Source organism: Lagenorhynchus albirostris, chromosome 14, assembly GCF_949774975.1.
Source record: "Lagenorhynchus albirostris chromosome 14, mLagAlb1.1, whole genome shotgun sequence".
NCBI lineage: Eukaryota > Metazoa > Chordata > Mammalia > Artiodactyla > Delphinidae > Lagenorhynchus > Lagenorhynchus albirostris.
In genome coordinates, this window is record NC_083108.1 from 20,761,290 (window position 1) to 20,776,184 (window position 14,895).

A 14,895-nucleotide genomic window follows, 5' to 3' on the forward strand; every position below is an offset into this window, starting at 1 on the left:
ATAAATTAGACGTTTAGTAGAAAAATCAAAATTTTGTACAATACAGAAATATTTTTCAAATGTACAGTTTGGGGGCTGTTCCTTTATAAAAGTACAAATCGCTAAATTATAACTTGGTCCAATAACATTCAGCTGCATTACTTTGTGATCATGGAGCTTAATATAGTGATTTATGTTAAAGGACAATGAGATTGCCCAATAGAGATTTTCTCTTTACGTTTCTTAAATCTAGATTCACTTTTGGAAGCTTCTTAAGGGCATTCAGTGCATGAGTAAGTTCTTGAATAATCCCTGTGTTGGGAAGTCCTATGCCATTTTTCTTCTCCTTTGATGTTACACTTTTTATAGACAAACTTAGAAAAATCTGAAAAAATCAATGCAGGAGGCTGAAACCCAATGTTGATGATGAAGTACTGGCAGGTAGAGTCAGTCACTTACTCGGGAGTGAACATGTAGACTGTGTGGATGGACCAGGCCTTGATAGTTGTTAATTTGTCATTATGGAGATATGGCCAAAGTGGGAAGGCCATTTTGTTAAAGTTATCTTACCTTTAAAAACCCTCGGGTTAAACATGTTGCTTCAGAAATATTCCTTCCATTCCGTCACCTCAATAAATTATTATGAAAGGATTCAAAGATATCGCCAACGAAAACAAATGATTTCTAAATTTGCCCTTCCTGTCTCATACTCACACTCAGGCTGAGTGGCCACCTTGATGGGCTGAGAGCTCTCCCCTGGTCCCCACTCGTTGTAGGCCACGACTCGGAAGGTGTACATGGCTTCTGGCTTCAGGTTTCCCACAGTAAACTGAAGGGACCCAGGCTGGGATGTATTCACTGCTCGTTCCCTAGGAAATAAAAGTTGCAGGGAAAGATTATTCCCACATGAATACTTTTAGCCACAGCCTTTACTTAATGAGCAAGAGAGGGGCTTCCCTGGTGGCGCAGTGGTTAAGAATCCGCCTGCCAATGCAGGGGACACAGTTTCGATCCCTGGTCCAGGAAGATCCCACATGCCGCGGAACAACTAAGCCCTTGCGCCACAACTACTGAGCCTGAGCTCTAGAGCCCGTGAGCCACAACTACTGAAGGCCATGTGCCTAGAGTCTGTGCTCTGCAATGAGAGAAGCCACCGCAATGAGAAGCCATCGCACCACAATGAGAAGCCCGCGCACCGCAAGGAAGAGTAGTCCCCGTTCTCCGCAGCTAGAGAAAGCCCGCGCACAGCAACGAAGACTCAACGCAGCCAAAAATAAATTAATTAATTAAAAATAATAATAATGAGCAACAGCAGTAAGGTAGACCAAAAGGTTGCTTACTCATTTCCTGTTGACTCTGCATGTAAGGCAAGACCTGGAAGGCTTACTATGGGATGTAAACTGACTGGAAGAGCCTATAAATAAATGTTGCAGGGTTTCTGGGGAGTTCAAGTTTATGCCATTCCCATGAACCTTGCATACGAAAGTCTTTTCCCTTGACACTTTACAATTTAGTCTCAAAACTCATAACAAAGAGCTAGTAAAATAAGAAGCGTCTGGAATGTAGGCAGGAAGATGCGTTTTGTAAGCATTCAGCTAATGACAGAAATCAGGGTTTTGATTATTCCACAAGCCAGTCTTTGTCAGTACTGTCAACAAATGCATTTATGCATTTTCCTTCATTGTAGGAAAGGAAAAGGCAGAGGCCAAGTGTTGATGTGTACAGAGCTTGAGGTCCTGTGGTTATGTTAAGTGCAATTTAGTGAAAGAAGTAGATGCCCTTCCTCGTGAGGAGAAAGTGGAACACGTGTCTACTTGCCTTTTCTTCAAGCCACATCTACATGTGTCCAATTTATTTTCCAATTAAAAACTTCCTCAGAGGGCTCCAAACAAACGAATTAACCTGCTGATCATGGTGAGATTTATAGTTCATATTAAGAGAAGACAAATCCTACGAATATGGATGCTGACATGTAAGAAGCGGAACTCCTAAAGTACGCTTTAAGGACCCACATGATTCTAGACGTTTATATCCTCATTGGTCTCGTACAATTGAATGTGAAGAAAGAGTTCCTTCTAGCCACTTAACTGTTTCTTAAGGTTTCTACGTCTAGATGATATCTCTTACATCTCAGTGGAATTATATATTCATTTTAATGTTACCATTCAGTTTTATTTTGTTTGGGGAGATATTTAAAATAAAACCTATTTTGCTGCCAGGGTAAAGTAAGCTTCCAAAGAGAAAAGTGAAAACAAAGTTCTACGGGCATGACTAGTGATTGCCGGGCATATATACACTCTTAATTTGACTGATATGACAGAGACTGGCTGGATCCTCCTCAAACCCATTTCTCCTTCTTCATGTACTAGACTGTATGTCCTGGCTCCCCTGAAGCCAAGATGAGGCCATGTGACTGGGTCTAATCGATGAGCTTGAGTGTACACAACGCGTGCTGATTCCAGGCCTGGCCTTGAAAAACCACATATGTGGCAGGCAGACCTTGGAAACCATACACAGATGATGGAGAAGTCAAATTTTTGCAAGAATTCTGGAGAAGACCTGGGAGAAGAACTGCCTGTCAATCGGGAACATCCTTGTCCTATAATACTTTACAGAGTCAAACAGATTAGAGCCATTATAAATTTGAGGGCTTGTTATAGCGGTTAGCATTCATTTATCCATTACCGCTCATAATTAAAATATGCACACTGGGTGGTTACCAGGGGCAAGGTGGAGGGAGGGATGGGATGCTAGTATTTAATGAATACAGAGTTCAGTTGGGGAAGATGAAGAAACTCTGGAGATAGAGGGCAGTGAAAGTTGTGCCATAAAGTGAATGCAATTCATGCCACAGAACTCTACACTTAAAAATGGTTAAAACTGTAAATGCTACGTTTTGTATATTTTACCATGATAAACAAACAAAAAAGCACCCTGTATGAATCTGGATATAGCCCAAGGTTTAGGTATCCCTTTACAAGTACTGTGTTAATTTGCTGCAAGGCTGAATTGTGACTTACAGTGAGGGAGGGATGTGGGTGGGATTCAATAGCGACCTATCTGTAAGTAGGAGTAAGAAACATCAGATAGGGCTCCCATGTATCACACATCACACTGATTTATTCTACCAAACTAAGATGATTCAGGACAATAGATTGCTTTTTAAAAGAAAACCCTCATAATCAGATTGTACGCCTTGTGGATGTAGACAGTTTTGCATATTATTTTCTTTCAGCAGAATTTTTATATGCATTGCCTCTCTTTTTATATAAATAGGATGGTTTTATTATCATTATTTTATAGACGTAAAAGTGAGATTTAAAGAAACAACATTTTTTTAAAGGACTCACAGTTAATGAATATTACCATTAAGAATGAAATTTGGGATTTCATCCTCTAGAGCCAGTATTGGTATCATTCAACAATAGGGGAAAACAAGGGGCCTATTTGGATCATGGGTACTTTGTGTAGAAGACATGAGCTCCTAAAGGGAAAGAAGAGACACTTGGGCATTCAGAAACCACTGGGAGAATGAGTGTAATTATCATCTGTTATGAGTCATTTCAGGATGTATTTTGTAAACCTTCAAGCAACATATTTGTCACTGAAGGTCAGATCTGCATACCAAACTCCTTGAGTATCTATAAGGAAGGACAGCTTTCACAACTGACTTTATTCTTATAACTACTGAATAATTTAGATGAAATAGCTGTGTTCTAGGACATGCTGGCATAACCCCTTGAAAAGGCATTCTTCAAAGGAAAAAGAGGCAAGAACATCTGGGCATGTCCAGGTAAGAATGTCTAAGATCATATAATAGAAACATTACTCACATAAAAAGGGGATGCTGGATTTTATTACAAGGAAGGGAGTTTTAGGTTCTTATAATCTCCAGCAGCCTCCAAAAATATCCCAGATTACTAATGGTTATAAAAAAAAATTATATTCATTGATATGGACAACTGATACTTCCTCAGCGTTAAGAGTATGAACAAAACATCTTTAGAAAACACTTCCATGGTAGTGATCTCAGCCCTTCCTCCAACCAGACGCTAGCACTGCCCTAGATTTACCACTAGTTTCTTCAATGTGGGCTCTTAATGGTTTTAAACAACAATTTAACCTAAACATTTCCATTTTATGTGCCAATTTTCAGAAATCTGCTTATCCTATCAAACTGAGGTCACATCAAAATGCTATGTAGACTGTGGAGTGGATTCAAGAGTTTTAAGCCTGCGGTGGTTGTCTTGGCTTCCTCATTAACTTATCTGAGCCTCAGATTTCTCAGGTGCAAGCTCTGATGCTTTCTTGGGTCCCACTGGGGCAACATCAAACGTGATACCAATGCATTCTAAGACAATGGCATTTACTGCCATGTCACCCTTCACAGATTTCTTCAAAGATTCGCAGGTGGCTTTTGATCACCCCATTTGTTCTTTAATAGCTGAAAACAAACCAGCGCAAATCATTTCCCAACAAGTAAGTAGAATCTAAATTTGGAAGGGCAGTTTGTTACTCCTGTTTCTCTGGTTCCACAATAGGGCAATGCCAGCCATGTAAAGTAAACTCTCCATAATCTCTGTGTTTAGACAGTTAGTAATTAGCCCGCTGTAGCCCATGATCCTCTGTAAGTGGGCAGATACCACACTAGGTTCTGAAGAACAGTAGACGTCAGGACTTTGCCCAGTTACTGTGTTCGGGTGTCGCGACTGTCACCACACCAACCACTCCTGGGAAAGCAGCAGGGGCCCAGGCTGCTTCTCCATGAAGTTCTCTCCTATAACTCTGAAGACATAATTTACCCCTCAAATCCTCAGAGCTTAGCGTCATGGTCTGTGTTGGTCGATGTACTGTCAGACAGAGCTTCATTGCTCCATTTCTTTTCTCCTTGACTCTGAGTTGGTTGGCAGTGTGGGGTTCAGGCAAGTTCAAGATAAAGTTGACTGAAGTAAAGGAAGTAAATCACCTGGGCTTTCTAGAATCCATTCACTGCAAATTCATTCACTGAACATCCACATAGAGAATAAATTATAAAGTCTGTCTCTTTCTGCTGGCTGAAAAAGATGTAGGCAGCTTGCTTTCTTTGACCTTTACATGGAGACCAAGAAGAGTGTGTTAGGAAGAAGCATCTCTTTCTTGTAAATTCTGGTTCTTGGTTGCTTTGGGTTACCTGGTTGAGGTTTCTTGGAAAATAACTACTGTGTTCTAAAAGCATACATTCTGACCCAGTAACAATACTTCTGCTGCTTTGCTGAGATGAGGCATTTTGTTTAAAGTCTTTGTAGATGCTGATACATTTTGATTCAGGGAGTCAAACATGGTGGCGTGGAATGCACCCTTAAGCAGTATGCATTGAAACCTAACTCTGGTTAGGCTATACTCTCCCGTGCCCGGATCTGGCCCCTGCTCTGGTTCCTACTTACAATGTATTACATTATAATAGCTTTTCCTAGTTTTTTGTCATTGGTCCTCCCACTTCTGTCTTCCATTGACAGAGATACTCTTCTAACATACATCATCTGTCAACTCCATGCCCAAAACATCATGCTGGCTGCCATTCTATCATTAATACAATCTCCATTCCTTGGGACAAGATTCAAAGACTTTCAAGATGTGGCCCAAACCTTTATGCACTCATCTGCAATGGGTCACTCAGCTCCACAACACCCTATCCATCCCTACCTTTGTCATTCTGACTTTCATTAATTTTGTTTTGCTTTATTTTGATTATCTTGGAGTTACTTTCTCCTGACTCAGTTCCTTCTCAGTTTGGCAAAAGCCCATTCATCCTTCAAATCCAATTCAAATGAAATCTCCTGGCTAGAGCTTTCCTACCATCATGTCCTCTGATTCAAGCAGCATAAAATATTATCTCCTTTGTGCTTTTGTTGCTCTTGATTTACACATCTTCTGCAGCCCATATCACGTTGTGTTGACAGGTTTGTCTCTTTGACTCAGTTGTGAACTATTTTAGAAGAGAAGTCATATTCCATTCATATTTTATTGACACTCAGTCTATATATCCACTGCAGGTAAAGAATGCCTATGCTGCTCGTGCGCACATTTAAAAAGAAAATGAATGCATAAATAAATGTAAAAATTTTAATAGACTAATTGGATAACATCTTCACATAGTGTGATCTCAGAAATGCTTAGAGAGCTGGGTTCTGTTCTGCGTTCCATCTCAGCTTACTCAGGTGGCCTTCAGATGCCACTCCACATTCCTGGGTCTCATTTTCATGACGTGAAGAGTGAGATCTACTAAAAGAAGGTTTTTTTTTTTGTTTTTTTTTTAATCTAATATTCTTCATTGGGAATAGAAAATTACGTGTGTGTGTGTGTGTGTGTATTAGCTGAATTCAGCCCTTCTGTATTTACATTTCAGAAGTAAACACAGTTTACAGATTACGATGGTTCTGTTTCTTAGTGGATCATTTGTAACCTGTCTCCTGCATACATATTAAGAAAACACATATCCTCCTAAGGGCTAAGTACAGCGGGGCATTAACATTCAGTCACAGCTGTGAGCTGAGCAACAAACCCTGTCTTGATGTACCAAATGCCTAATTAGTTGCTTCAAGAAGGAAGAGTTCTATTAATGTTCCTTTGTAAGAAAGGACCTACGGTATTTTTGATGGAAAGATTTTTTAACATCTTTTGATCCACTCCACTTTCATTTTTCTTTCCTCAGTGAGAGCAAGAAGGGTGCAGTGATGAGAGGATTTCAAAGTGGAAATATGCTGGTCACTGAAACAGGGCCCAAAGTGACAGCCGCAACAACCATCCAAATGCCACACCCTTTCTTACCCCAGAACCACAGACTTTGGAATCAGTGTTATCTTGAAGGGAAAGTAGGTTCAGAGGTGATCTACCCCAAGACAAAGCATGATGGGGGAACAGAGATCATCTTCTTGGTCAGAGGCATTTCCACTAAAGTTTGGTTAAAAATTGTTTTTACTTGAATTGTTTAAAACACACACACACACACACACACACACACACACACACACACACACACGGTCTGAGGAACAGGCTTTAAAAATTTTTGCCTTAACATAATCTCTGTTGGCACACCTAGGACACATCCAAAAGACTACTGCATCCAATAACTACTGCAACAACAAATAAAAAAGCTACCTTTTCACAGAAAAAGAGAAGTTTTGGATTCAAGTTATTTATTTTAACTTAGTTCCAGCCAATGCTCCCCTAATAAATACGAGTCAGTCCTGGGCCCTCTTCTCGGTTTGTTTTATGGGGATGGCCCATCTTCTCCTTCCCTAGCTGCTGTTATCATCTACATGCTGACAAATTCCTGATATGTTATCTCCAACCCAAACTTCTCCTCTGGGCTCCAGGTTCCTATTTTCAAGGCTCTGCCTGACATTCCAACTTGAAAGTTGTAAAGGTATGTCAAACACAATGTGTCCGAAACTGAATTTCCGACCTTCATTCTCAAACCTGGATCTTTTCCAGCATCCTAATTTCAGCAAATTGCCCCACCATCTGTCCATCTAAATAAGCTGAAACCTCTAAACAATGCTTGAAAACCCCCTCTGTCTCACCATTAATGACCAGTCTTGTACCTTGTTCTGTCCATTTTGCTTCCTAAATATTTCTAGATGTGTCACTGCTCCAGCTCCACTGATACACTTAGTCTTGCCCACCTACTAAACACGGCTAAACTGTTTCCAAGAAGACTATTCCCTTCTCGATCGTTTCCCACACAGTTCTGGACACATTGTCAACTCACAAGTGAATAATGGGTTGTTCATTTACATGTGGAAACTGTCGATGACAGGTTTTATATTGCAATACGCATCAGGGCCATGGGAAAAATTAAACCACTCATTTTGAGGTAAAGAGGACAGGGTTTTACATTTTGCAGAGAAGCAGAGTGAGAGGAGGGCTGACTCTGCCCTGCTTTAAGACAGAGCCAGAAAGTGGTTGGATTCTGAGTCTCGTTCTCTTTCCATCACAACACACTCCCTTCATAACAAGCTTCATCTGCTGCCCGGTCCTCAACCGAGGAGCAGGGAAAGAATATGTAAACACCGTGTTGAAAATGTAACGCACGATGAATTCTAAAATGAATCCTCCATGGCAATCATGAAAAGCTGGTCTCTAATCCCAAGCAGTGAGCAGGGGTTTCCTGTGGTGGCATAAAACCAGGTAAAGCATACAGTGCTGCACGTTGGAAGGCTCTGTCCAGTCTTTGTTCTGCCACAAAATAGGCGTGTGACCTTGAGCGAGTCAGGGGCTATCCTGCAGCCTTCCCTGCTTCATTTGCAAAAAGAAGATACTTATCTGCCTAACTCACAGGGTTATTGTGAGGATTATACTGAATGATGCCTATGAAAGTGTTTTAATTCTCTCATCTGAACTCCCTCAGTACTTTATATGTACGTCTTTTAGGAAATATCTTTTACTTTGTGTGGTATAGTAAAGAGATTGCTGGACTAGAAACCTGCATTTAAATCCTGCTTCTAATATTTCCTAGTTGTGTAGCTTCTTAGGCAATGCTTTGTAGACAGTCTCAATTGAGTCACACAAGCTCATTTGTAAAATAGAGATTATCGTCCCTGCCTTATCTGAGGATCAAATGGGCTAATGTTTGTGAAACTGATAAAGTTCTTTCTAAATATGAATTGGGAAATACCTGTATTTCACTGATTGTTCACTTCCAACCCACACCATAGTTAGCACCTGGTACTAAATAACAAAAAGTTGAGTGCTTTCAGTGTACCAGGCAATGAGCAAGTGTTTTAGGCACATTTTCTTAACTTTGTTTAATATTCATCACAACATTACATGTCAGGTACTATCAGTATTCCACGAGTGGAAATGAAGGCACCAATAATTGCCCCAAGGCCACACAGCTAGTAAGATTCTGAGCCAGGACTGCAACCCAGGCCGTTCAATTTCACAGCCCCAAAGCCTTAACCTTGTGAATACACGGAGTCACACTCCATACGTAATTTTAGATTATTGAATGGAAGGTATAACGTTCTATGCACACATAAAAAGTTTGCTACTGTGTCTTATATACAGTAGATAAATGATGCAAATTAACTTTGCCACTGAATCAGAAAATTATCAGAAAGAAGCCTACAGAAGAAATCCATGTCATAAGTCTGAAGCTATCAAGAAAGCTTGGTTCTCTTCTAGATTAATCCACTAACTGCTGGAAACAAGCAAGTACAGGGATTGAGAACACCTGTTTTGGAGTCAGGCCTGCATTCAATCCTGGTTCTACCTCTTGCTAGCTATATAACAGAGGTGTAAACCTCTTTAAGCCTCATCTGGATAATGTTTTGCTGTAAGGATGAAATAAGATAATTTATATAAGATGCTTAGCCTGTTACCTGGCACAGCGAGTACTCAATAAACGCTCCGCTCTCATTCTGGAAGCTTACTCTGTGGCCTTAGGGATGCAAATGACCCCCTCCCTTGGCATCAATCTCTAGATGTGTAAGTAGCAGGAAGTTGGGCTAGGATTCCGAAGATCACTTTCCATTCTAACGATTTTTAGGTACTGGTAGGAGACAGCTGGATATCTGCGAAGCAATCGCATCTCTGTGAATTCTGGCCTTCAGGTTCTAGAATTTATGCTATCCTCTGACTTATGAAATGAAAGCTCCTGAGGGGTTGATTAAAAAATGTTAACGGAGGCACTTGCCTTATTGACACCATTAACCAGTCAGACAGATTAATGATAAGCTGAGCTAGAGTAATTGCCTGACAAAGCCATTGCAAATCTGAGGCAAATGTTAAATCCACTACCTTTTAGAAAGCTATTGTGTTAAGGGGCTGAAGAAACCTATATGAGCAAACAAGCATCACAGCTAATCGCTCAGAGACATATGGCATATATTCGTTCTAGCTGAGAGCCAGAAAACAGAAAATGAACAAAGATATTGGAATCAAATTTCAAAATCAACTTTTTGTTTCTCAACTTAGAAGTTTTTATTGAATTGCAGTCAGCTTTTCATCTTCCTCAGTAACACAATTTGCTTTACTGGTTGAGGAAAAATCTATTAAGAATATCACATTTGTCTCTCTGCCACTTTTATCATATCAGTTCCAATCAGTAAACGTCTATAGAAGTCAGGAGACTAGACACTTGGATACGGAATTATAAATAAGATCTAGTCTCAATCATTGGGAGAGAAACACACATGTACTCAAACTAACACAAAACCAGATACAAGGTGCCACATGCTACAATAGGGATGTAATCAAAGTGAAAGGGGAGGATAAAGGAGAAACTGATGACTTCTGACCTGGAGGACCATGTAGAGTTTCACATGGTGATTGACATTTCAGTTGGAGCTTCAATTCAACAACTATTCTGTGAGTGTTTACTCTGGGTTATGTATTGCTCTAGGTGCTGAGAATAGCTCAATGAATAAAAGTGATAAAAATATCCTTGCCCACATAATGCTTATATTCTGGTGGCGAGAAAGGGGATTCAGGAAACAATAACTAAAACGTAATAATGCAGTGGTGAAAATAAGAATAAAAAAGGACGCTGGGAATGCTAGCAGTCAGGTAAAACCTCCAAGAGAAAGTACCATTTCTGCAAAGACTTAATGAAAGTTAGAGAATGATCCATGTGGATGTCTGAGGGAAGGAACATTCTAGGCAGACTGAAGAACTAGTACAAAGGTCTTGAGGGAAAAGGATTCTTGGTATATATAGGAAATACAGAGAAGCCAGTGAGACTGGAGAGGAGTGAGCAAATAAGAAAACAGTAAACACGGTAAGTGATGAAGTTGGGAAGGTGAAAAGGGGTCAGATCAGGAAGGATTTCTGATTATTCTCTGAATGAGACAGGAAGTCATTGGAGGGTTTTGAAGATGAGAATTGACACAATCTAACTTGTGTTAACTCCAGGTTAACTCCAGCTGGTATGGTAAGAATAGACTTGAGAGGTTATAGCAATAGTTCACATGAGACCTGATCGTAGTAAAAAAGAGGTAAGAAGTGGTAGGATTCCATCTATGTTTTATTTTCATTTATTTATTCGACTTCTTTTTTATTATGGAAAATTTTGAGCAATACAAAATTAGACGGAATGATAGGATGAACCACTTTATTCCCATCACTCAGCTCAAATAAATCACAAAAGCCAGTCTTTTAGTATTATTTTGTAGCAAATATCAGGTATCCTATTGTATCAAGGATTCAGAAGATATTTTGACAGTACTGCCAAGATTTGATGGTGGATTTGATATAGAGCGTGAGAAAAAAAGAGGACCTAACAATGACTCCAAGGACTTTGGGCTGAGGAATGAGAAATATGCAGATGACACTGAGATGCAGGAACCTCTGGAATGATAACGTTTTGGAAAGGGTTTGAGGCTGAAGGAAAATGGGTATTTAGTTTTAAGTTTTAGATGCTCATGATAAATCAAAGTTGAGAAACCAAGCAGGAATTTGGATATATGATTCAGAATTGCAGGTAAAACGTCAGGGCCAGATATACAAATCTGGAAGACATCAACATAGTGACAGAATATAAAGTCACAAACTGGATGAAGCAAGATTTCCAAAGCCGGAGTCCTAGGGCAATTCAGTACAGGTCAGGGAGATTAGGAGTAAAAGAGCCTAAAAATGAGTGGCCAGAGGGACTGGAATAGAACCAGGAGAATGTACGTAATAGAATCCAAGGGAGGAGTATGTTTCATGAAAGGGAAAGTGATCGAATGTGACAAAATTTGCTAATTATCCAAGTAATGAGAGGACCAGGAATTGACTACTGGGTTTGGCAACATGGATGTCACCTGGTAAACCTCGATAAGAACAGTTTCAGTGAAATACTAGGGACAGAATCATAACTGGAATATGAGGTAAGGTACTGGAGTGAAGTTAGACAGCTCAAGGTATGTTGCTATAAAAGGGAATAGAATGAAGTGATAGGAAGAGAGAAATGGGGTTGAGAGGGATGATTCGTTGAGATGGAAAATACAAATACATGCTTGTATGCTGATGGGCATGATACCCCGAGGTGGGAAACGTTGATGAGGAGGAGAAACACTGGGCTGAAGCTTTGTTCTTTGGTTTTCAAGAAAGGATGGGAGGGCTTCCCTGGTGGCGCAGTGGTTGGGAGTCCACCTGCCGATGCAGGGGACGCGGGTTCGTGCCCCGGTCTGGGAAGATCCCACGTGCCGCAGAGCGGCTGGGCCCGTGAGCCATGGCCGCTGAGCCTGCGCATCCGGAGCCTGTGCTCCGCAACGGGAGAGGCCACAACAGTGAGAGGTCCGCGTACCGCAAAAAAAAAAGGATGGGATCTAGTGCATAAGTGAATATTTGGCCCTGTTAAGAGCATGGGCAGTTCTTTTATAGCACTTTGAGGAAAGACAGATTAGATGCTTAAAGACCCACTTAGGTAAATCAGACATGGAAGCTGGTACAACTTTTATTGTGATTGCTACTATTTTCCAGGAGATTAGAAGCAAGGTCAATTAAGAGTGAGGGAAAGAGGGAAGGTGTTGGAGATTTGAGAAGAGAGGAAAAGGTAGGAAATATCATTAGGATCATGTGTGAGAGAGGCTGACTGCTACGTGCGATGCAACCCCCAACACCATGAAGAGGCAACTTCAGATAAGTAGTTATGAATTTCAAGACTAGTCAGCAAAGCTACATATTTTCTTCCACGTATATTCAGCTACAAGAATGCAAGAAAAGGTAGATAGAAAATTACAGTTACTTGAGTTGATTTTGGCCAAGAAGTTAATATTAAATGAGACAGTAACAAGCAAAACATTGCTGTATGTCAGTCTTTATAATAATTGGCCATGGGGTTTTAGCTGTTTAACAAATGAAGGAAAACATGAAGGATGAGGGACAATGGAAATGCCATAGAATCAATGAATTGTAGGTCCCCATGGAATCAGAGTCTTAAACGGAAGGTAGGAAAATGAGAGACTGAGATGAAAGTATGAGGTTTGAAATCGAGATCATGGAGAGGCTGCAGAGATTGGCGTTGACAAGGACCGTGGTATGACCACAGGAATAACTGTCCAAGAGGGTATGGGGGAAGGATGCATGGGCTTGAAAGGTAAGGAAGATATCAATAGATGAATAAAGGATAAAATGGTTTTATTAGCAGGAAACAGTGAGCAGCTTTGAAAATAAATGGTTCATATTAAAAAAATGGAAACCTATTGTTGTTAATTATTACTGTTACCACCATTACCTTTGGGCCTTATTTTCAGCCTCTCTTCCATACTGTCTTTGAACTCACACTATTCTGAGACCCTCTGCCTTTGTGCAGTGACTGCCTTGGATGCTTTACTTGAATTCTTTCAATAAGTCCTCACAGCAATTCCGAGAGGTAGCATTCATCTTCCCTTTGTCCACCACAGCAGAGAGGTGTTCTTCCTGGTTTTTACATAATTAAATACACAAAACTCACATGTCTGATAAAATAGTAGTACCATTTCCAAACCCAGCCATTTGGACTTAAGTGATATATATATATATTTTTTTCTTTTTTTCTTTTTTTGGTAGGCGGGCCTCTCACTGTTGTGGCCTCTCCCGTTGCGGAGCACAGGCTCCGGATGCGCAGGCTCAGCGGCCATGGCTCACGGGCCCAGCAGCTCCATGGCATGTGGGATCTTCCTGGACTAGGGCACGAACCCGTGTCCCCTGCATCGGCAGACAGACTCCCAACCACTGCGCCACCAGGGAAGCCCAAGTGGTATATTTTTAATCTTCATAGGTTATAGGAATCACACTCTACCTATATATAGATTGGAGATAGACTTCCATTCAAGGGAGTTTGGTAGTTATTGTGTGCATGTCTTTACATAGAAATTTTATCATATTTAAATTTGAAACACTTTCACATTTTTAAGCAGTGAAGTCAGTGATCCAAACTGTATTTCAAAAAGATAGCTCGAGGAACTTCCCTGGTGGTCCAGTGGTAAAGAATCCGCCTTCCAATGCAGGGGACGTGGGTTCGATCCCTGGTCAGGGAACTAGGATTCCACATGCTGCAGGGCAACTAAGCCCACGCACCACAACTACTCAGCTCACGCACCTCAACTAGAGAGCCCGCGTGCTGCAACTAAGACCCGACGCAGACAAAAATAAATTAAATAAATAAATAAATAATATTTTTTTTAAAAAAGGAGACTTTAAAAAAAAAAAGATAGCTCGAGACAGTGAGGAGGATGGATTAGAGGGTGAGAAGCTATTGTCAGAGATCAGGTAAGTGATGGTAGAGATGACAGAATACAGGGGCCATGGCTGAGCCGTGGCCAAGGTAGATCTGCCAGGACCTGATGACTAATGGCAGTGCTAACATTCAGGGAGGAATAAAATATGACCTGGGGTTTGCTACTTGGTCAACAGGATGGAAGGTACTAACATAAACCAAGAAATGTAAAGAAAAAGATATTTAAGGAGGAGACAGTGAGTATGGTTTTGGGCGGGTGAATTTAAGGTGCCTCCAGGAAATCCATGTGGATACGTGAAGACAAGGGGGCAAGAATCCTTACCTGTTTTCACAGCTGCACGCAAAGAACTTACGAGACTTCTCATAAGGACACAGAGTTAAACAGTGGTAGAGATTCCACTAAAACAAATGCCTGCTTCCTCAGGTAATGAATGATCTTAGGGAACATATGTATATTTCTTTCCTTTCATTTTAAAGTCAGGTCAAATCGTAAAAGAAAACAGAAACTTAAAGATATACTTTGCTGCTGTGAACTGGAAAGAAAAGCATTTTGAGACGCAGCATGAGGGAAGCTGCAGTGTGCCATCTGATCATCACACTGCAGCATTTTGAGCTAAATACCACTCCAGCCAGCCCAAACTGTCCTGTGCCTTTCAAATCCTGAAGGGTTCCTCCAGGTCATTACGTGTTTAAAGCACTCACAGGTTTGAGAGACTAGAAGCCTCACACTTGAA

At 40.7% G+C, this 14,895-nt stretch overlaps 1 protein-coding gene across 1 annotated transcript in view; it reads right to left on the minus strand.

Annotated features, from left to right (window-relative positions):
* DCC (DCC netrin 1 receptor) overlaps nucleotides 1-14,895 on the minus strand; it is a 764,559-nt gene that overhangs the window by 364,925 nt on the left and 384,739 nt on the right. Inside the window, exon 9 of the mRNA XM_060121767.1 lies at nucleotides 694-848. Coding sequence (XP_059977750.1) covers nucleotides 694-848 — 155 coding nt within the window. The remainder of the gene's footprint in view (nucleotides 1-693; nucleotides 849-14,895) is intronic.